At 35.3% G+C, this 23,520-nt stretch overlaps 1 protein-coding gene across 2 annotated transcripts; it reads left to right on the top strand.

Moving 5' to 3' along the window:
• The first annotated feature begins 32 nt into the window (after positions 1-32).
• Positions 33-23,070, top strand: LOC115221809 (zinc finger protein 2 homolog). 2 transcript variants are annotated; one of them, XM_029792043.2, is made up of 3 exons: positions 33-146; positions 14,935-15,008; positions 19,803-23,070. In XM_029792043.2, the coding sequence occupies exon 3, from the start codon at positions 20,320-20,322 to the stop codon at positions 22,522-22,524; it is 2,205 nt and encodes a 734-aa protein (XP_029647903.1). In that variant the 5' UTR covers positions 33-146; positions 14,935-15,008; positions 19,803-20,319; the 3' UTR covers positions 22,525-23,070. The 2 variants fall into 2 exon arrangements, with proteins under 2 accessions (XP_029647903.1, XP_036366721.1); XM_036510828.1 differs by lacking the exon at positions 33-146 and adding an exon at positions 6,393-6,543.
• Positions 23,071-23,520: the final 450 nt, after the last annotated feature.

Below are 23,520 nucleotides of genomic sequence, written 5' to 3'. Positions count from 1 at the left end.
TTTATAACATTTTAACAAAGGGAGACAATAACCTTCAGTAGACAAACTTCACTTTTTATAGCTTGTCTTCCCTTCCACTGCAGAAAAGCAGAAGGTTCTTACAATATTTAACAATTAAGTCATTAGAGAAATATTTCAACTTCACGGTAAGTGAAATTTTCTTTACCATTTCTCCGTTCCAACTTTTTTATGTTTCTTTTTTTAAAAAATTCCCGCCTTTTTTATAACAATTCAAACAATTTAAATTATCACTGTACTTTAGTGGAAACTGGTGTCGGTGTTCCAGTTATATATTAGAAAATGGTAAAAATTGTAGACTAATTGACAGAAAGAAAGAAAAAAAAAACGGATGGTGTAAATCAGCGAACGGAATTCTTTAAATTTTATTTATTTTTATTTTTTTGCGTTACTCTTGAAATAAAATGTCCATAAAAAAATTCCAAATATTTAACAGTATTATTTTTGATAATTTAATTTTTTTTTTCTAATGGGCGGCTCTTTAAAAAAAGTTGGTCCAACCCCCACCTTAAAAATATGTAGCTGACCATACATAAGAATAAGAAAAAACTTTCATCAGTACCATTTTATTTGTTTGTTTATATTTTTAAACTTTCACTTTCCCTATTACCGTCTATCCTCTCTTCAATCAAGGTAATTTCCGATAGTATTTAATGGTTTTAACTGAAGAGATTAATTTTTTTTTATTTAGTTCCCAGAAGATCGCTTATTTCGAAATCATGATCAATAATTATAATCAACAAGTTAAGCCTAACAAAATAGAGTTGTTATTTTTTATGAAATAGAGAATTTATCTCAAAATTTAAAATAAAAATATATAATAATTAAATTATATACATAGTTTTTTTTATATTCAAAATTTAATTGTTAAAATCATCAAGAAGTAAGATATTGCTCATAGAAAATGCTATAAGGAAACCATCCTAATATCAGACAGCAACAGAAATCAATGTATATTGGATAGGTGAAGAAAAAATGTATAATTTCATTATTTTATATTTATATTTATTAATTTTTTTACAATTTTCCATTTCAAGCATAGATTGGATAGTTCCATAAACAGATTTATAATTTGAAAAATATGCTTTGTAACTCTATGCTTTTCATATTGCTCATCTCTTGCTCATAAAATGGATGTATTATCTTTTATCAACCAGATAGAACAAAATTACTACTTGCAAGATTTAAACTTATAACAGTTGGATAGTAGGAAAGATAAAGAAAGGATAAAATAGGGATATAAGAGGAAGTAGAAGGGGTAAATATAGATAAGTAAATAGATAAGTAAATGATTAAATAGACAATAAACTTCAACTACAGAGATCAGAAAAAGAAAGCAACAGAAGAAGGGAGAGGGAAGAGGAAGTGTAGGAGTACTACTTTCCCTTTGGTAGAACATTTGTCCATCTATATGTGATTTGGTTAGTGTAGCCAACTGCTGTGCCTCGTGCATAGGTACACACTGCCACCTATCTCAAAGTCGTGGGGAAAGTCTGGATCTTTACCTTTTGACCTACAGATTTAAAAAATAATTTTTTCAAACTTCGGACACTGGTAGAATGTGCCATATAAAACATCTTTTACTCTTAGCATTTTTGAGAAAAACTTATATTTACAAAGTTATTTCACGTTAAAGTTGTCCTATTTCGGTAATTTCAACCAATCAATGACGTGTATTCAGCTGAATAAAATTACTGCTGTTGTTTGTCAGCAAGAACTTCCGGCGGTATATATTTCATTTGTCACTGTTATTTATAACAACCCTAACCCTAACCCCTTAAAACCAGTACAAACACACGAACAATGTTGTAAATAACAGTGGCAAACGAAAAATACACCACTGATAGTTGTTGTTGACAAACAACAGCAGTAATTTTATTCAGCTGAATGCATGTCATTGATTGGTTGAAATTATCGAAATACAAGAACTTTAATGTGAAATAACTTCGTAAATATAAGTTTTTCTCAAAAATGCTAAAAGTAAAAGATGTTTTATCTGACACATTCTACCAGTGTCCGAAGTTTGGAAGTGTTTAGTTGCAAAAAATTATTTTTTAAATCTGTAGGTCAAAAGGTAAAGATCCAAAAGTCTTAATCAGTTCTAGCCAAGCCTCCAAGAAAGTCAGATGTAGTTTGTCATGTTGCTGTCAGAGCTCAACTCCACCATGTGGACAATTTTAAAGGAAGAAACACTCTAGAACATAGCTTCCCAAAGTGGGTGATTCCATCTTACAGGTGGGCGATATGAACATTTTGTGGGTGACAATAAATTAAGTCTACATTTACTGATATCTAGGCATGCCTAAAATAAAGATGCACTTTTATCGATATAAATACTCGCATGAAATGTCCCTTTCTATTAAAAAAGTGGACTTGTTTATTGATCAAATATTTTTGTCAGTCATTGAGCTGGTTGTCATGCGTGCTAAAAATAGCAGCCAAATAGGCCTAGGCCTTAAATCGCACTCCATACAAATTTTTTTTTTGGCATAATCATATGAAGTCCCACATGTAGGATTCAAATTCGCCTCCAGTCAAAAAATTTGTCAACAGTACAGTAGTAATTATTTATTGTTTAGATTTATTCCCTCTCCTCAGAACTGTCAGTTACCAATGTGCCTTGTTTGCCATCAAACATTGACCAATGAAGCAATGAAACCTTCATGCTTGAAGTATCACTTTGATGCAAAGCATTCTGACAAGAAGGACAAGCAGTTATCATACTTTTTGCAACTGAGCACCTCTTTCAAAAAGTAAATATAAACATTCAGTACGCTACTCCAGGAAACTAATAAACAGGAGAATGATGGGTTGATTGCATCGTACAACATTGCATTGCTTGTTGCTAAGTCTGGGAAGTCTCACACAATTGGAGAAACATAACTTCACCCACTTATTGAAGAAGTTTTGTCAACCATTATGCACAAAAACCCGATAACATTATGAAGAAGAGCTTACTTAGTAGTAGCACAACTTCTCGAAGCATCGATGAAATGACCAACGATGTCAAACATCAGCTCATTAATATTCTCCAGTGTTCTGAATTTTCTATGCAAGTGGATGAGTCAACTGTTGTGGACAATCAATGTTTGATGATGGTATATGTTCGGTATTTCAGCAAAGACCTTCAACTCTGTGAGGAAATGCTGTTCACAGAGAAATTGTCGCTTAATTCAAGAGGTGCAACTATTTTTCACTCTCTCAAGTCTTTCCTTTTTGAGCATAATATATCCCATTCAGTAATATTCTTGCCAGTGCTTCTGATGGAGCCCCTTCAATGATAGGAAGATACAAAAGTTTTTCATCTCTCCTAAAGTGTGAAATTTCCCACCAGGTACTAACTGTTCATTGCTTGGCACACCAGCAGCATTTAGTGGCAAAAAATATGAACGGTAGGTCGAATGATGCACTACAGTTAGCTATCAATACTATGAACAAATTGAAGTCCAGTCCCTTGTTTGTCTGATCAAATTTTCTGTCAAATGTCTGAGAAATGATGAGGACCATACTAAACTCTTATACCATACCGAAGTGTGGTGGCTGTCAAAAGGAAGCTGCGTTTTATGCTTTGTTGAACTATTCCATATAATCATATCTTTCTTTGAAGATACTCCACTATCCACTTCATTGATGGCTGCAAGGTGCAATATCATTTTTCTTTGTGATATATTCACAAAATTAAATGATTTCATTAAGTTATTGCAAGGAAACAGAAAAACTCTCACTGATTGTAAATTGTTTATAACTACCTTCATTTCGAAATTGGTATTGTATAAGACTAACATTTCAAAATGTCAATTTCATCAATTTCTATAACTTGATTCTTTGAAAGATGTATTAGTTGATGAGGATTTAACTATATATCGCAACTATTTACAATCATTGCTCAATAATATGGTAGAGCAATTTCAGAATGTTATTGCACTGAATATTCCAAATTGGTATAGCAATCTGTTTGAGGTCGATGCAGTCGATTGCAAGGATGACTTTGAGGAGGAATTGATAGAATTACAAAATGGCAATGACACCACAATGTGATATCATTGTAATGGCAAAGAAGGTATTAAATCAGAGTGTATTAAATTCTTACCCCAGTCTGTGGAAACATCTGAAATTACTTTTGCTTGCCTTCTCTACTTCATACCTGGTTGAATATGGTTTTAACCATGTTGGAACTTTACTTTCCCATAAAAGAATCAGACTGGATGTGACACAATGAGGAGACTTGCGGCTAAAGTTGACAAGTTTGAAACCGAACGTATCCACACTAGTTGCATCACACCAGACACATGGTTCTCATTAAAAAGTTTTATTCTTTTCCTTTATAATACAATCATTGATTATTTTTGCATTGGTAGTTCTGATCAATGGTTCATTTGGGGAAAATGAAAATCAGTGTAAAAGAAAGCTCAAGTTCCCAGAAGTTAATCTGTCTGAAAAATATAGAGTTAATGTTAGAATTTTATTGACACTAATGGCAAAATTAAACCCACAATAAGGGATTTATAAACAACCACATATTTAGTACAAATGGTACTAACAGGGCACTGAGTCTACAATATAGTGTGTGTGTCAAATGATACAGGGGCAGGGGGCTAGGGGATTTTGTGTTGGTGGGGTTGTGTCAGGGTTTTTTTATACAGGTGGGTGATGGAGCAGCCCAAAGGTGGGTGATATTGCAATTTAGCATGTAAAGTTTGGGAAACACTGCTCTAGAATATCAAAAGAAGAAACACTCTAGAACTAAATAATTATTTACGGACTGTTTGAACATTTATCCTGTTCACATTTTACAATATACATTAAAAGTGTTACATGTTATTTATGTTGCATGCACCTTCTTCTGGATTTGTGACCCTATAACGAGTAACTTGAACTTTTCTTTTGTTCACTTAGGACACTGTTATACCATACCTCTGAATGCTATACCCTGTATGCTGTCAAGCAAATTTTGATTTAATGCTATCATCATTTCCTCTTATAATAAATAATAATGTTCTATTAAGCCTTCTGAGTGTTGTCTATTATTGCATTACAAGTATTATACTACTGCTGTTAAAAAAAGTCAGATGTTATTTTAGTGCCTATTCACCAAAAATTGATGACCTCAACTAAAAAAACTGGTGACTCCAAGCTAAAACATTTGCAGTCTTCCCTCACATCTCCACTAAAAATTGGTGACCCTGAGCTAAAAGAATTGCAGTCTTCACTCACATCTCCACTAAAAATTGGTGGTTCAAGTGAACCTCTAGAATTCATCTTCTTCATCTCGAACTTTTGCATAACAGAGTATGCATTCTTCTTCCAAGAAAATACACGATATTCTTTCAAATAATCTCCTTTTGAAATATTTTTCTCCCACAATGTCAACTGTAAACCTTTTATGCTAGTAAACATACTTTGAAGTTTTGTCAAACATGGTGCCTGTCTTCATCTTCCTTGTTGGGTTTTTCCACGCAATTGCTATCTGAGCACTTGCAGTGGATGTGCATATGAACTGCTTAGAATTTTCCATTACATTCACCTCTCTAGAATTTTCCACATCGCTGGACTTTGACAGCCATGCATACCAACAATGCCGTCAGCAACACTGCTAATGCCGTCACCACCTCAGCCTTTGTGCCAGATCATAGTGCTAACATCACTACTGCCACAGTTTCAATGCTACTTTCGAATTGTTCCTGCAATATCTTCCATACAGCGACCAATTTTTTAGCCTCATACAATGAATTTCAGTCACTGTGAGCACTACACAGATGGACGACACTTCAAACAGCTTCTTAACCTGAAATGCAACGTTTTTTTCACCAACCATGCATTTCTTAATGGCGTTCATTGGAACATGTATTCAACAAACTGAACATTTTTCAGCTTTGCCATGAGTTTTTCTGTTCCAATTTCTTTCAGTTCATTTTGTTGCATTTTTACTACTTTCATGTGCATCCATTCTGTAACATGCTTTTTTGGCACTGTGAAATGCCCTCTACTCAGCACCTCGTCTGGCAAACTCAGTCTCTGATGCACAGCTTTTGCTGGGAGATACTGCATCAAACTTTGCAGTCAGTATTGTTTCACAGTACTTTCAGCATTTACAGTTGCACATTATTTTTTGCATGTTTCATTCTTCCTGTATTCAATGCATTCATCCTACAGCCTCTGCAAGCAACTCAATGCTCCTTCAAGCTTACAACTCTTCAGCCTCTGCACACGACTCACCACTCTCACAGGCTTACTACTCTTTTGCCTCTGCAAATGACTAGCTTATCTGTGATCATGTTACATTGCATGGTATCCCAATTCTTTTGAGAGGACAGGACCTCCACAGAAAGGAGAAGGGGATGGACATCAGCTGTGTGCAGGCTAAGCTGGCTCCATTCACATAGGTTGTCTCAAGTTCCCCAGTCACAGAATGTTCAGTTGTGTTGTGAAGAACCCTGTTAATGAGGACACAGCAAGAAATCACTGATGAGAGAAAAGCCAGCAGGGCCAGTGAGACTGGAGATCAAAGGCCTTTATATTTGATGGGTAAGGTTGCCTATTGCCATCCAGTGTCATTGAAATGAACATTACATATCTCTTTGGAGGCCTGTTGAATATCATGGAGAGATACATGGTTGTAGCAAGGAGCACAGAGAAGAGTATACAATAGTTTCAGCATGGCGAAGCAGTTCCTTAACAGGAACAATGCTAGGTAGGCATCAATCGTCTTCAGTCTGTCCAACAGTCTTTCTAACTGGAGGAGCTTAGACCTGAGAGTGGAGCAAATGGCAGGTTGGAGGATTGGTGAACCAAAGATAAGGACGTCCTCCTTAGGTGTCTAAGATATGATACTTATCCTCAATTTGTGAAGTGTGAAAGACCATGTACATTCAACATTATTAAAAAGTTGAGTTTGAGGGTTAATGACAGCAATTGTGTGTGGGGTAATAGCAGGGGCTGGTGCTGTATGAGAGTTAGAAGTCTTTTTTTATTTCTTTTGCCAGATTCAGCATGGCTAAAAAAGAATTTTCTTGTTTTTTTGGGGGGGTGGGGGTGTCTGAAGTTGGTATTGTTGCACTGTTGAATATGGTTTGCGGCTTTTGATTTCTACAGTAGATATGTGGGTAACTTCTGCATTTCGATGAAAGCCTGGACCAATACTACCACTGTAAGGTATGCTTCGACTATAGATTTGGTGGTGGCTTGAAGTCATGCTTTTACTAGTGCATTGAGTCCCTGAAAGATGAGTGAAGAGACAGTCACACATCAGACTTAATCTTTTGTGTTGGAAATAGTAACAGATTTCAGGATTCCGGGTTACATGTATAGAAGTTATTAAGTGTGATTTAGCATTTAGTAGTGATGGTGGTAGTGTTGTAAGATATGTTGTTTGGTGTTGGCTGGTATTGCTTGTATGAATTGTGTATCTTGTCCCAGGAAAATGTGAAAGCTACAGTCACTGTGTATGCATAGTCTCTCGTGGCATATTTTAGGGTTTTGTGTGTTCCTGATTTTACTTTATTTACAGTTGGGAAATTTATCATGGAGCTGTCAGGTGTACATTTAGATTGAAGTGGATAGCAGCGGGTGAAGAAAGGAGTGGTTCTTCACTAATTGGAGTGGTAGTAGACTAGGATGACAATGGTGATGACGGATCTCTTGTGTTATTCTTATGAGAATTGGAGTGGATTGGTTGCAGAGAAGAGCTAGAGACTATATTGTTTAATAGGTCATCAATTGTTCTAGTATTGAAGAGTGACTGCCAATGCAGATAATGTTGTTGTTGCTATTGTCTAGTTGTGGTAAGGATAATAGCAGTGGAACATAATGACAATGATGATGATAGGTCACTTGTGGTATTTCCAGGAAATGAGAAACTGGATAGCTACACAGGGAAGGGCTCTTGATTGTGGAGTTTAATATTTCATCAATTGTGAGGAGTGGCCATGGTTTTTGTTGTTTTGTTGTTGTTATATTGTTGTTAAGTATATATATTGTTATAACGTCCACTTCAGTATACAGTATACCTAGTAAAACCAGTAAAGACACATCTATCTCTGACATACTCTCATACTGCATGTACTTCTCTCTACTTATAGTGACTATGTTATTCCATTTGTCATGTAGGAAGGATGTACCATTATTACTAATTCCCTATAACATCTTCCCTTTTAAGTTTTTCTAAGGAAGTGTCATTTTATTTAGCAATAACTTTTTTTATTCACCCCTTTTTTCATTCTTTTTCATACAATTTAATATTTTTTGCGCTTGGCATCTATTTTCAGGAACTCTATACATTTTCTTTTCCTCTCACTTGTATGCCTGGTTTCAATTACCTATAGTGACATTGTACTTGAAATTTATTGCACAACCATTCCATCAGTTCCTCCAACTTCTTTGTTCACTTTCCATTAATCTCTTTTCTGGTTGGTTTCTGGGTCTCTTTTGTATACCTTTTCTACTTTTTACTCAATTCATCATTTTACCTATATATTTGGTAATTTCACCCTCTTCCCAGTTCTGCTTCCCATTTTTGTATGTCTTCATGTACACCTTATCACCAACTTTAAAGAATCTTACTATGCCTTCCCTGGTACTTTTTCTTTTCTTGCTAGATAGCAATTTATCAAAGACTGATTTTACTTTCCTTGCAAACATCAGTTCTGCTGGTGAGCTACCTGCTGGTGTATTTGAATTTGGTGTACACTCTTAAAAATTGTTGTAGAGCTACCTTATCCATGACTTCTGTATTCGATTTTCTAAGGGCTATTTTCAAGGTATTGACAATGCGTTGTCTGTCCATTGGATCTGGGATTGGCATGGCACCATAGTTCTATGTTCTACCATGAACATTTCACAAAATTTTTAAAATTTGCTTGACACAAATTGCTTTCCATTGTCAGACACTATCTTGCCTGGGATGCCAAATCTTGCAAACAATTCATGTAAAAAATTTATCACGGTTGAGGAGGATGGTTTTTACACTTACAAATTTCAGGCCATTTTGAGAAACTATCAACTACCACTAAGTAGTAAGAACCATTTAAAAGACCAGTGAAATCAATGTGTAACTCTTGACAATTTTTACTTTTCACTGTGGGCAATTTTTCATTTCATTTTGGCTTACATACAGGTATTCCACTCTGTTTTATTGCAATTTTTTGTTTTAGTCCCTCAGCCTCATTCAAACCTTGAGTGAACTGACTATATTTCCACTCAAAACACTTATGGGTGTATTCCACAACATGAATAGTTCTTCTACTCTGTGCCAAATAGATGAAGTGAATTTTTCAATGCATATATCTTTGCCTTTTTCATTTGATCTTGAAATGTTACACTACATATGAATTCACCGGAAAAATATAATCTTTTTCTTATAACACCATGTGCTATCTTTTTAGATTTAATTAACTTCGGCTTGATGACATATATCCATGTATTTTTGTCTATAACGGTGAGGTCACTATCAGTGTCAACTGCATTTTAGCACTTGTATTTCTGATTTTCACCTTCGTGAATTTCACCATTGTTATATTACCAATTTCTTCTGATGACATACTATTTATTCTTTTCCCTTTGTTCTAACATTTTATCATCTTTGTCCTACAGTGTCCTATATTTCCACAATGAAACCACTCCACTTTCTTAAATGAACAATTTTCCTCTGGTGTATACTCCTCATGCAAAACATGCATTTATTTCCTGATTTTTATCATGTTTTTTAGAAACACTTTATCTTTATTCTGACTATTTTGCACTTGCTTTACTTGGAAGCAATCTTTACCTTCAATTTCCTCTGTGTCATGTTTTGATTTTACAATCCTGTCACGTTCTTCTGACACTTGTTGTAGGGTTTCATCATGATTTTGTTCCAGCTCGGCAAGAATTCTAGTTCTAACTTCTGCGTCCTTTTTGGCAGGAAGTTCCTGTTTAAAAATCAGGCATTTGAACATATCTGGTGTTAATTCGTCCAGCTTAAACTTCTTGCATTCCCTGTTTACTCTACCAGCATATGTGTAGACCTCGTCGTTGTTTTTCTCTATGTTCAGACACTCCCAGCATGTGTTGAACAATGAGTTTTTTTGACTGAAAATTTTACACGATATGTCTAATGTGTCATTAAAGTTTATGTCCGAAGGTTTTCTTGGGAGTATATAATTACTGTATTATTCATGCTCTGTTGGTGCCAGTTTTCTCAAAATTAAGTGCATTTTCATCTCATTGTCCCAGTCTTTACATTCTTTCTCGAAGATTTGCTCATATCTTCTGAAGTATGCTTCGAAGGTAACTCCTTCGTCAGGTTTGTATGTGAACTCTGTTATAGAGTTCATGACATAGTCTGGCAAGAACACTTTTTCTGAATTTCCTGATGACTTCAGTAATTGCAGCATTTGTTGCTGTAATCGTAATTGTTGTTGTTGTTGGTGATATTGTTGTTACTTCAGCATTCCTGTACCTTGTGAGTAAGTTCCAAGGAATCTTATATATATACCATTCTGCCAAAATAATGGAACTACAGATACAATATCCCTGCATATCTCATGTCTATTTTCATTCCTCCATTTCACTCTCTATTTTAAATCTTATCTAGAATTACTATTGCTTAACCATTTTCTCACACCATCTCCGATGAAGGGATATATAAAATATCCCGGAAACAGCTGTAAGACCTTCTATTTATAAATGTTCTGAAATATTTCACAGCCTTGGATTTTTATCTCATTCTGTTAATTTTGTTATAAATACATGTATATATATATGTATGTATATATATATATATGTGTGTATGTATGTATGTGTAGCAGCCCTCACTGTTTGTTTTTACTGTTTTGTTCTCACTGTCCTGTTTTTGTTACCACTTTCACCCTCTGTAAAAAATCCCAAATTTTATTTAATTTGCTTTGTGTGAAGGAGTGTTTTAATGAAGTCGCATCTTGTCCTTACCTTCAAAACACAGAGTAGATAAAACAGGGGAAAACTGATGAAGGGAATGTTCTTTATGTTGCATGTCTCATTTCTCTGTTTTTCCCTTGTTCAAAAAAAAGTTTTTCTTCTTTTGTTTTTTATGTTCTCGTTTCTCATTCTGTCTCGTTTTTTTGATGTCTTGTACCCATATGTGCATGTATATATATATATATATATATATATATATATATATATATATATATGTAGGTATGTACATATATATATATATATATATATATATATATGTATGTATATATGCATATATTTACATATTATTTATCTATTATATAAAATCCGTTCTGTCTGTCTGTGTGTGTGTGTCTTCTAGGATCTTGGGCATCCTCCATCTGATTGCGCTCAAATTTGATATGTAGATACCGACAGTATCAGGGCATGTATAAGTCTTTTAAAAATTACAAAAATCGATTCCAGGTGAGAATGTGATGGATAATCGTCGAGGTATCTCTTCCATGCTTTTTCAATATACTTCCTAAATTCAGTGCCGTATCTCTCCTCTATTTCCTGGTAGAGTTTTTGCTCTAAGTATCCCATCACTGAGTTCGCATAAACAGGAGCAAACCTCGTTCCCATAGCCGTGCCTTTAATCTGGATGTAGTTCTTTCCATTGAAGAAGAAAGTGTTGTTTTCCAGAATAAGTCTGACTGAGTCTAACATGAATGTCACTGTGAATCTGTTGGGAATTGCTTCTCTATGTTTATCTACCCAGTATTTGATCGCCTTTATTCCTAAATCATGTTGGATATTGGTGTAATGGTTTACTACATCAAAGCTTAGTAGGATTGAATTTGTTTCAGTGGTTTTGGGAAGATGGGATAGAAAATCGATGTCATCCTGAATGAAGCTGGGTATGTAGGTACAAAGTGGTTTTAAAATAATATCGATGAAATTGCTTAGATGGTGGGTAGGGCATGCTGGGCCAGCTATAATTGGTCTAAGTTTTAAATCTTTTGGAGATAGCACTTTTATATATTCCCTTCCTTGTTCTTCTACTGCCTGTTGAATATCTTCTTTTGGTAAGCCGTAAAAGTTGCTGGGTTTTGGCTCGAAATTGGTGATGCAGTCTCTTTCATTGTCCATGAGTGAGTTGTAGTGTTTTGAGATTAGGTGGTTGATCTTCTTCATGATGTGGTGGTCTATATTCGAGGGTATTTCATAATAGAAGGTTGTATCTTTCAGTTGGTCCTCAACCAAATCCTTGTAGTATTCCATATCCATGATAACGATTGCACCCCCTCTATCTGCTTGTTTAATTATTATTGTTTCATCATTTTGTATGCGTTTAAGTGCAGATATCTCTGATTTGTTAATGTTCGGCCTAACTTTGGTATTTTGTTTTAGGGGAAAGTTTGATAGGGCATCAATATATTGGTCAAGGTAGATATTTCTGCCTTTTGGTGGGGTGAAATTTGATATATGCCTCACTAAGGAATCTTCAGTTTCATTATTATTATTATTGGTGGTGAAGAATTCCACAGGTCGTAACTTGCGACAGAATTTTCCTTTAGTTCATGGTGGTTGACTGTTGGTGTAGGTGTAAATTTCAGGCCCTTTAACAGGAGTTGGGTTTCATCATTGTCAATATCTCTTTTGGAAAGATTAATTATCTTAGGATCTATATGTCCAGTTGTTTTGGGTATGTTTCCTCTAGGAATGTTTTTTTCTCCGGTGTTTGTCCTGACGAATGAATTTTTTTGTCTGTGGTTTCTATTTTTGCTGGTGTTGTCTTGAAGTTTCTGTTTTGGTTGTGTTATTTTACCTGGTTTTGTTATGTTTTCCATCCTATTTTCGGAATTATACATCTTCCTCTTCAATTTGTTAGTATTGATTTTAATGATCTGAGAGGATGGTCTAGTATTGTTTCCGGTTCTAGGTTGGTTTTTTGCCCAGTTTTTTGTAGGTAGTCTTTGTTGAGGCTTTGAAAATGATCTGTTGGTTCTACATCTAATGGTCTGATCAGAGGAATATCTATTTTGTTCATGTTTTTTGTTTATAATGTGTACATTAGGGTGTTTGCATACAAAAAGGGAAGAGTTCTTACTGTAGTTCCTCTTTAACTCCTGGCAGAATGGGTGTTCATGTTGCTTCATACTCTGGCTTTTCTTATGTTGGTGAGATTGCTCAGTTTTACTGTTATTTCTCTGGGTTCTAAAGTCTTTACTGTAGTTGGTAGAATATTTATATATATATGTATATGTGTATATATATGTATATGTATTTATATATATATATATATTCTAATCATATATTCTAATATACATATATTCTAATCCTTGTTTCCAGATTGTATGATACTTACAATCTGATTTATACTCTGAGAGAGAGGCCTCTAACTACCAACAGAGGTAATAGCTCTCTGAACTTTCTCCAGCTGGTTCTTATTTTAATGAGTATGCTTTTAGAGCCTCCTCCACCACTGCTAATTAGGTTGTCTAGGTAACAGAAACTATCTAATCCCTCCAAGGATCCACTTGAGTATTCAAGGAAATCTCTTCTTTGTGTGTTCTTAACATTTATTGTTCTTGTGCATCTACCACACACAGAGTCAACTTTCTCAGTTACCTTTCCTGTGATTCCACAGCACCTCTTATACTTGTGCATAAACAGTAATGTACATGATGGTGAAACATGGACCTTGAATGCAGAGGACATGCAAAGGCTAGAAAGAAATGTAGCTACCATCTTCCACAGGATGTGCAACGTCTATGAGCATGTACGACAAAGTGCGAATGCATTGAGAGGAAAATCAAGCATAAGAGGATCAGATATAATGTGCAGAAGGGAAGGCTGTGCTGGTTTGGTCAGGTTATGTGTATGGATGAAGATAGTTTCATCAAGAAGTATCAATCACTGATTTTACCAATTAGTAACATGATACATAATAAGCACAGGATTTCAATGTTAGCTATAATTTATACATATACATACACACTTACACACATACACACATGCATACATACATACATACATACATACATACATACATACATACATATTCCTATAAGCAAATAAATCACATGTAATGGTGAATAAAACAAAATATTTCCAGTTTCCTGTTTTGTTTTATATATACACTAGCAGCATAGCCCAGCATTTCCCGGGTATGTAAGAGCCCCTAGTAGGCAACGACTAATCCCAATCTAGTCCTTTCCCTCTAGGGAACGAAGGCGCATGTGTAGGTTGCAATGTCTTCTCTTCACTCCCAAATAACTATCAAACAGCTATCAATAATTCAACCCAACCAATTCCTACCAGGAAGAAAATACATTTGAGACTTTACCCCCAACACCGCCACTTCTGCTAATAGCTGCTGCAGCCGCAAGTTATTCAAATACTTTTTTTGTTTACACTTTCTTTATAACTATCACCCCAAACGTTTTACCTTAAATTTTTGATGTACCCTAAGGGTCCTCGGACGCTACTTGCAAACTCTTGGTTTATTATAAACCGCTTTTGTCGTGTGCATCAAAAAACCTTTTCCATTCGTTTGTTCAGTTTGGTCACTTTTGACTTTTTCTTTGTTGTCACTCACATTGCTGCCCGCTTTTTTGCCGTTTTTGTACATTTTTATACATTTTGGGATACTTACCCCACGTGTTCTGAGAGTTAAAAAGGTCGAGTTGCGTCCCCTAGACAGTCCGTAGAAAATGTGTTGCATATAAAAAGCTTAGATTCTTGACCCATGTCGAATTTATCGATTTTTTTTCAGAACTGGGGGAACTTTTCAAAATTTTCGCTGCGTTAGTTTTGAATTATGACATTGGGCTACGTGTGTGTCAAGTTTCATCAGAATCAGTTGAAAGCCGTGGTCAGGATGAGGGTACAACCTGACAGACACACAGACAGACAAACTGCCGTTTATATATAGAGAGATATTCAAGTATAAATAATATTAAATCTTCCCTGTTAAAATAATATTTCACGATATCTTTGTCATTATTCTTTATATTTCAGAGCACATTGGTCTTCAGTTTTCGCCTTCATCAAATGTTTAGTACTTATGAAGAACAAAGCCAGTGATGCTACAAGTAAGTGAAGTTAGACCAAAATGTAGTTACTAAATATTACATTAGTACATTATGTAATAGTATGTCGTTAAAATAGCCTGTATCTTATGTAATAAAAATAGCCTGTATCTTAATGTCTGCTGTCCATGTTCAACTGGATCTGATGAGACAGAAGACTGTGTTGAACTTCAGTGTCTGTTTTAGCTTGGTTCCTATGGCTGGATGCTTTTCCTAATGCCAGCTATTTTACAGAATGTACTTGGTGCTTTCTTCATGGCCCCTGTGCAAATGAGGTCTCCTTGTTACTTGCAAGACTCCCTATAAAAGGGACCCCAATTGAAGAAGAATATGAGATAGAAAGTGGGAAAGGAAAAAGAGAGAAGAGAGAGAGAGAGAGAGTGTTTGTGTGTGTGTGTGATGATTTTAGGGAAAATGACGAGGGCGGGTGAAATATGATGATAAGAACATTTTTAAAGTTGTGAGATGGTAGTAGTGGAGAGAGAAATAGAGTAATCATTATTGGGGAAGTGAGTATTGAAAGAAAAGGGGAAAGATTGGTAACAGTGGGTAATGAAAATGGGAGGGACAGAGTAGTAAGGATTATGAGGTGGATTGTGTACTTGAGGTCCAGAGATATCCTATATTATAAGAGCAAGTAAGAGTAGAAAGTGTGTGGGAGGCTACTGACCCCACACCCAATATTACCAACAACTGCACCCACATCACCATTAGCAACAGTTGCACCAACGTCATGCCCAGAGATGTCCACCACAACTGTAACAGCTGCTGCAGCAATATTGACAGACCCATATTTTGTAATGATAACAGCACCGATGGCAACCCCAACAACACTGGTGGCAACAACAACATCTCCAGGCCTAGAACCAACTGATGGCGTGCCAGTAATGTGAACACAACCAACACCCAAGCCTGGAAAAATATCAGGTCAGCCAGGAAAGCCTTCAACCACATGTCTTCTTTCAGACATCCAGAAAGACAATTCGTCACATCCATAGCCATCCATGTGTGACACCTCAATGATGAAGGGACCCATACAATATCAAGTGGAGGATCTTAGACCAGCTGGACCCTACATTAAAAGGAGCAAACACTGCAGGCTTTGTATAGCTGAGAGAGCAAGGATACTCAAAGACTCCCAAAAAACCTGGATCACTGAATACTCACCAGGAAATTTACAGTTTTTGCATCCATTTCAAATGCTACCTGCTGCAAGTATGGGATTCCCCATTCTCTGATTAGACTCAGAAAGGCCCTTACAATCTAAAAGCAGTCCAAGAGAAAAATCCTATTCCCTCTCTTTGGCCCACAAAAACTGGCCTAAGGGTGATAACTATTAATTAATGGACTATTAATTCTTTGGTGACTTACTGACCAAATGACTGTAACTGATTCCTGCCTCCCAGAGGTGAAGAGTTATATTTGTCTTTGGCTTTAGAGTCTGATGAGACATTCACAGGGCTAAGCCCTTTGTGGATGCAAAACCATTGGTTTCTCTATGACTGGTCATTGAGTTTATATATATATATATATTGGGTCATCCCATAAATAATGCAGATTTTTCAATAGAATGAACTAAAAGATGGAGGGGGACAGGATAAATTACCTGCACCAGCTTGCTATAAAAGCAGGTGGTCATTTTACCTTTTTCTTATTCTTAGTGCATGTTTTGAAGAGTGCAGTTCGATTTTAACAATTATTTTTTCAAAGCTAAAATGAAAGTGACAAAGGAGCATATTTTGCTTTATGAGTTCAATAAAGGCAACAATGTAATGGAAAATGCAAGGAATATTAATGCAGTATATGGAGATCAGAAAATAAGTGTAAGCCTGTGTCAACGGTGGTTCCAGAAATTCTGAGCCAGAAAAAACAGCCTAGAAGGCAAGCTTTGTCTTGGAAGATCTATAGAGCTCGACAAGGACGTCCTGAAAACCCTGGTGGAACAAAATCCCATTGTAACTGTTGAGGAACTAGCAGAGAAGCCTGGATTTGGTCATTCAACCATTCATTCACACCTGCGTGCCATTGGAAAACTCAGCAAATTTGATCAATGGGTTCCTCCAAACTTTCCAAGTGTAATCATACGCAGGGAGTGAATGTGTGCTCTTTGCTGTCATGTCTCATGAATGAAACTTTTTTGGACTGAATAGTGACTGGTGACAAGAAATGGGTTCTCTATAAAAAGGTCAAGTGCCGAAGACAGTGGGTTGGGAAAGGAGAAACACCGGCACCCCAGGCTAAAGAAGGTTTTCACTCACATAAGGTGTTGTTATCTGTTTGGTGGGAGATGAAAAGTTTAGTCCACTTTGAACTTTTAAACCCAAACCAAACGATAACAAAGGGATCTACTGCAAGCAGCTTGAGCAGCTTAAGTCAGCACTAGAAGAAAAACGACCATCTTTGGTTTCAAGACGAACGGTGTTCTTCCATCAGGATAATGCTCAGCCATATACAGCAAGGATGACATTCCAAAGGCTGGAGTAGTTTGAAAGGGAAGCGATGACCCACCCAACACATTTGCCGGACATTGCCTCATCTGATTATCATTTATTCTGCAGTTTTCAAAATCATTTAGATAGAAAAAATATGAATTCTGTAGATGAGGTCAGAACAGTTCTGGAAGAATATTTTCCATCACGGACAAGTAGAATGTAAACAACATGAAATACGAAAACATGGAATACAAACTTTTTTTGAGAACAATGAAAGAAACAAATGTCTTGTTTTCCATTCGTTTCTATACCCATATATGCATATGTATATACATATAGGTAAGTATGTACGTATATATGCATATATATATATATGCTATGAGAGGTAATGGTGTCAAGAAGACCCAAATGTGTTAGGTAACGCTGAATAAGTGCTATGGACAGACTATAGTTAAGCTCCAGGTTCGGTGATTATGCGAATGAGAAGTCCAGCGTAGGTCATATATTAGCATGTATATATATAAAAAATTAACAGAATGAGATAAAAATCCAAGGCTGTGAAATATTTCAGAACATTTATAAATAGAAGGTCTTACAGCTGTTTCCATTATATTTTATATATCCCTTCATCGGAGACGGAGTGAAAAGATGGTTAAGCAATAGTTATTCTAGAGAAGGTATGAGATAGAGAGTGAAGTGGAGGAATGAAAACAGACTGAAACAAGTAAAAAGATAAAAAATGAAAACATCATAATCATCATCATCATCATCGTTTAGCGTCCGCTTTCCATGCTATATATATATATATATTAAATTAGAGATAAAACCACTATTAGGCAAATCAAACAGTGAAAAACATAAACCAAAACATAGAAATAAAATTAATTAATATAATATATAAAATATAAAATTCAAAATTTAAATTATTTAAATTTAAAGTTAAAATTAAAAATTTTTTAAAATTATTAATTTATACTTATAAATTTTATATATATATATATATATATATATATATATATATATATATATATATGTATGTATGTATGTATGTACGTATGTATAAATATATATATATATAAAGAGAGAAAGAAGGTTTATTTAAGCCAATCCAGTGGATGGCATAAAGCTGCTCCTTCAAACAAATACTTCTTTTGAACTAATATTAGTATTTACCTTTCTGAGGCTCCTGTAAAATTGTACACATCCTTTCCACTTACATTTATTTCTCTGTGTATTATTCATCCTTTAAATGTATTTTACATGTATATGTATGTTTATCCGTCCTTGTATACTTGCCATGTCTGTTTGTGTGTGTATGTGTGTGTGCGTGTGTGTGTGTGTGTGTGCATGAATGCATGTATGTATGCATGTATGCAGATATGTGTGTGTGTTCATGTATTTATGATTGTATGTTTTGTGTGGACTTATATAAATCCAGTGATACTATACAAATAACTTATCGCTCATATGCACTTTTTGCTGAGGACCTTCTAAATCTATGAGAATATCTATTGCTTTCTTTGTTATGACTTTCTTCATCACCACCATCAGCATTATCATCTTCACCATAGGTTTCACTAACACAACCACTCCAACCTCCACCCATCCCACCATCTTCATCTCCTATTACTATCTTAGCACAATCATCACAATCATCTCCATCACTCACATTTCTTCCACCATGATCATCATCATCATCTACACCACCACCATTGTAAGGTATGTGTGAGAGTTTGGATCTGGTCAGTTTTAACATAAAACAGGCAAAATATTTGGCCAGATATGGCTGGATTAAACTTTAATGGGTTAATCCCCTTAATACTATATGTTATTGCAAATTCTTAAAAATGGCTTGCAGGCATTGTTGTTGTTGTTTGTTTTCCTTTTGCAGCCTGATGAATGTAGACAAGAGAAAAAACTATTTTGTTTATTCCAAACACTGGAAATTTTCATCCAGCCATTAAACATGAATTGCTGCAAACATTCCATTAATGTACTGCATAAAGATCATTCTAAACTCATATGAACTGAAAGCTTTCACATGTTGAAGCTTATTCAAACACTAACAGGATAAATATGTAGGCATGGTTATATAGGACCAGACATAGCTGTGAGGTTAAGCAATTGGCTTTACATTTGCATGGTTTCAGCTGCCATCTCACTGCATAGCACTTTATGCAAGTGTCTCAGGCCTGCCAAATACCCTTGAGAATGGAATTTGGTAGACATTGTATAAAAACCTGCTGTGTGTGTGTGTGTGTGTGAGTGTGTGTACACAGATGCTACATCCATACACATACAGAAGTTTGTGTGAATATGTACATTTGCTGCATTACATGCTCTTTTTTTTTCTTTCATTTATTAGAGAACATTTTGTCATGAAAAAGAGGGAAAACCAAGAAGAGCAATTTCTCATAACCAGGAGATTCCATATATTCCAGCAAATTTTGATATAACTTAATTTCTGCAACCAGCACACAACATTTGAAAAACTAAGGTGGATTATTTCAAGCTGAATGAAAATTAATGAGATGACCAATTAATGAAATGAAAATTAGTGAGAATGAAAAGTAATGAGATGTCTGACATTTATTCCTAACACCATTTGAGGAAGAAGACTCATTCACTTCAAAATTTAAAAAAAAACTGCTAGTTCCTTACTTTTTATAAACAAAATCAAATGTCATTGTTTTGATTATGAATGTCAGTTAATTATTAATTACTGATTAATAATCTAGATTATTAGTTTTTATTGTTTTTGTTTGTTCCTGTGAGTTTTGTACCAAATCTAAAAGAAGAAAAAATTATGAAAAACAACTTAGGAAATATGATGAAAAAATGAATTTATTTCGTTAATAATTTTTGATTCCATCAAATATTCTATGTCAGAATTTTACAATGCCAAAGATATGCTGGCCTTGTTGAAAGAGAATGAAATTGAGTGTCTTGAAGAAATCCATGCAGTGGCTGTTTCTTCCGAGGTCACTGTAGCACATTATCCTCACCCTTATTCTGCTTCTGTAAAGCCTTCACTGTCTTCAACAGCTGGTGCTATCTCCGAAAAGAAGCTTTGCGCCACTAAGTGTTTCAAGTGTCCAGACTGTAAGAAATCCTTCTCACAACTTGGCAATCTGAAGACCCATCAAAATATTCACAGTCCAGTCAAACCATTTCAGTGTAAAGTATGTCAGAGAAGTTTTGCACAACAAAGTACCCTCCTACAGCATATGCGACTGCACACGGGTGAGAAACCCTACAAATGCAAGCTATGTAATAAGGACTTTACTCAGTCTTCTCATTTACAGCAGCACTTGCGTACTCATACAGGAGAGCGGCCATACAAATGTTCGTTCTGTGATAAGGATTTTGCCCAACGCTCAACACTCAACCAACACACTTTGACACATACTGGTATCAAGCTATTTATTTGTCCACATTGCAACAAAAGCTTTGCACAAGCAAGCCACTTGAATCAGCATGTACGTCGACACACTGGGGAAAAACCTTACAAATGCTATACATGCTTGAAGGAATTCACGCAATCAAGTAACTTAGCCCAGCACATGAGAACTCATACAGGCGAAAAGCCATATCACTGCTCATTGTGTAACCGTGATTTTGCACAGTGTAGTCATCTGAACCAGCATATGCGTAACAAACATGACAGTAAGTTGTCTGCTGGTATTGTTAATAATAACCAGTACATTTTGAACAGATATCAACAATTCCAAGAGAATTCTAAGAGAGATAACTCTTCAAATTCTGTAGATGGTTACCAACCAAATTTCTATCCATTATTTAATCAATTGACTTCAAGTCATCAAACAGTAACATCATCGAGAGAAATAGTTTCAACAACTCATAAAAGTAAACAACCCAACTTGAATTTTATGTGTACCAGCACCAACTGTACTCTAACAGACAGTCTGTCCATAAAGAATAATTATCTCCAGGAAAAACCAACTGAGTTGTCAACTTCCCTTCCAATTAGCCAGTCCAGTTATTTTAATCCCCATAACAGAAATCAGATTACATATCCCTCAGATGAATATGTGCCAAACTGTGATCCTTCATCCCAAACATTACGTCAGTACTCAAGAAGTACCCACAATAAAACTGGTGATACATCAGAAGGGATTTTGCATTTAAACTGGGACAGTAGGAACAACTTAAGTAAATCAACAGATGACTCTCAACATTCTTTCCTGGATTCAATTAAGGAAATGAAATCTTTGCCTGTAACACAGCAAAATATTTATACAAATCAAATTGATCCAAATGATTCTGGGAATTCAGAAAGCAAACCAGAAAGGGACCCTACAGTTCCTGATGGTAAATTGGCAGTCAGTCACCTAAGATCACCAAATAATTTACAAAGCACTGAAATCTTAATGCTGGAAAATAGCCTGACAGTATACAATCGCTCATATGATAATTCCACTCCTGCAAAAGACTGTTTAAACAAACTCTCTATATCTCACTCAGAAGTGGTTTCTCATTTGAAGGAATTGACAGAGAGTGACTGTCATGCTTTGCCCATTCAGGAGACATCCAATGAAAGCCAGGTTCAGGTTCCTGTTTGTGATCATTCCCAGAGGAAACATTCATTAAATCAGGAACAACTAGAAAAGAACCCAATGGGTTTTAAAAGAAATCAACATGAAGGTCAATATAAATATCAATCTGAAGATGACCAGCCAACACCCAAAGGGAAATTACACAGTGACTTTTTTTTGCTTCAAAATAAATCATCAGAAAGAAGTAATTCTTCCTCCCAGCTTGCTCCTGTTAAGCATAAAGATCTTTCTAATAGGTGTTACAACCATAAAAATGACACCCAGAATAACAATACCAAGTTAACAGACATAAGGTCAGCAAGTCAAACAGACAAACTGTCAACAAAAGTCACTGATGGAAATTGTCTTCAATCATCACCAACTAAATCACATTTATCAAAGGCATTACAGCATGGTTCTTCAAACAGTTCCTCTCTTTTAGTTGTTCAGTACAATTCTACAACTGCTGAATCTGAATCAGAAAATTATCAATCACCAACCAACCATCAAGTTACTCATATACAGAACTGAACTATTAAATATATTCTTTTTATTTCTCCTTTACTGACTCTTTTGGATTGAGTTAAGACATTAAAATATGACTGGTGGAAAGGGTCATTACAAGAACATACATATATGGCAATATTATTTAAATTCCAAACAATGCATACTTTCTTGTATACACACTTGTATATATGCACACAAAACTGGACAACATCTATGCAGTGGATTCACCAAATTCAATGAAAAAGTCAAAAGCAAACGTAAACAAATGAATATCAAGAGATTAAGAGAGAAACAGAAAAAGCTTACATACATACTGACAGACATGCATGCACATGAGTGCATGTATACTCTCTCACACACACACATACATACATACATACATACATACATACATACATACATACATACATACATACATACATACATACATACATACATACATTTACATTTATATACAGAGAGATATGAAGATAGACATACAGATAGAGATACAGAGATAGGCAAACAGATAATTGAATAGACATATATGCAGAGAGACAAATACACCAAGGGAAAGACTGATAGACAAATCAGTTAAATAGGTATTGAGACAGGTAGTCAAGCAGACAGAAGCACAACCAAAGGCAAACTTCAGAGGCAGAACAGTTATATAAACAAATAGACAAATAGAACAAAACTACATATTCTTGGTAAGGAACATTACAGATATTCCTTACTTTACAGAAGCATTGCATTTCTGAAAAATCTCGCTGTAATGAAATTCCAAAACATGAAACTATGTTCTCTATTGACTTCTGATATGTAACATGGATGTCAGTGTGTTTCTCTCTTGAGTCATTTGAGACAATAAGAAATTAGTTTACACATTATGGAATTCTACATTTTGGTAAGATTTTTCAAGAATGTCAACAGTTCTATAACATAGGGAATATCTGTATATATGCATGTATAGCATAGCTTTTCTGAAACCTTTAGTTCTAGAGCAATTCCAGATTACTAATTTTTCTGAACCAGAAGTGA

This window comes from Octopus sinensis, linkage group LG18 (assembly GCF_006345805.1).
Source record: "Octopus sinensis linkage group LG18, ASM634580v1, whole genome shotgun sequence".
NCBI classification, from domain to species: Eukaryota; Metazoa; Mollusca; class Cephalopoda; order Octopoda; family Octopodidae; genus Octopus; species Octopus sinensis.
Note: the sequence above shows the minus strand (reverse complement) of the source record. Positions and strands in the feature narration are given on the sequence as shown.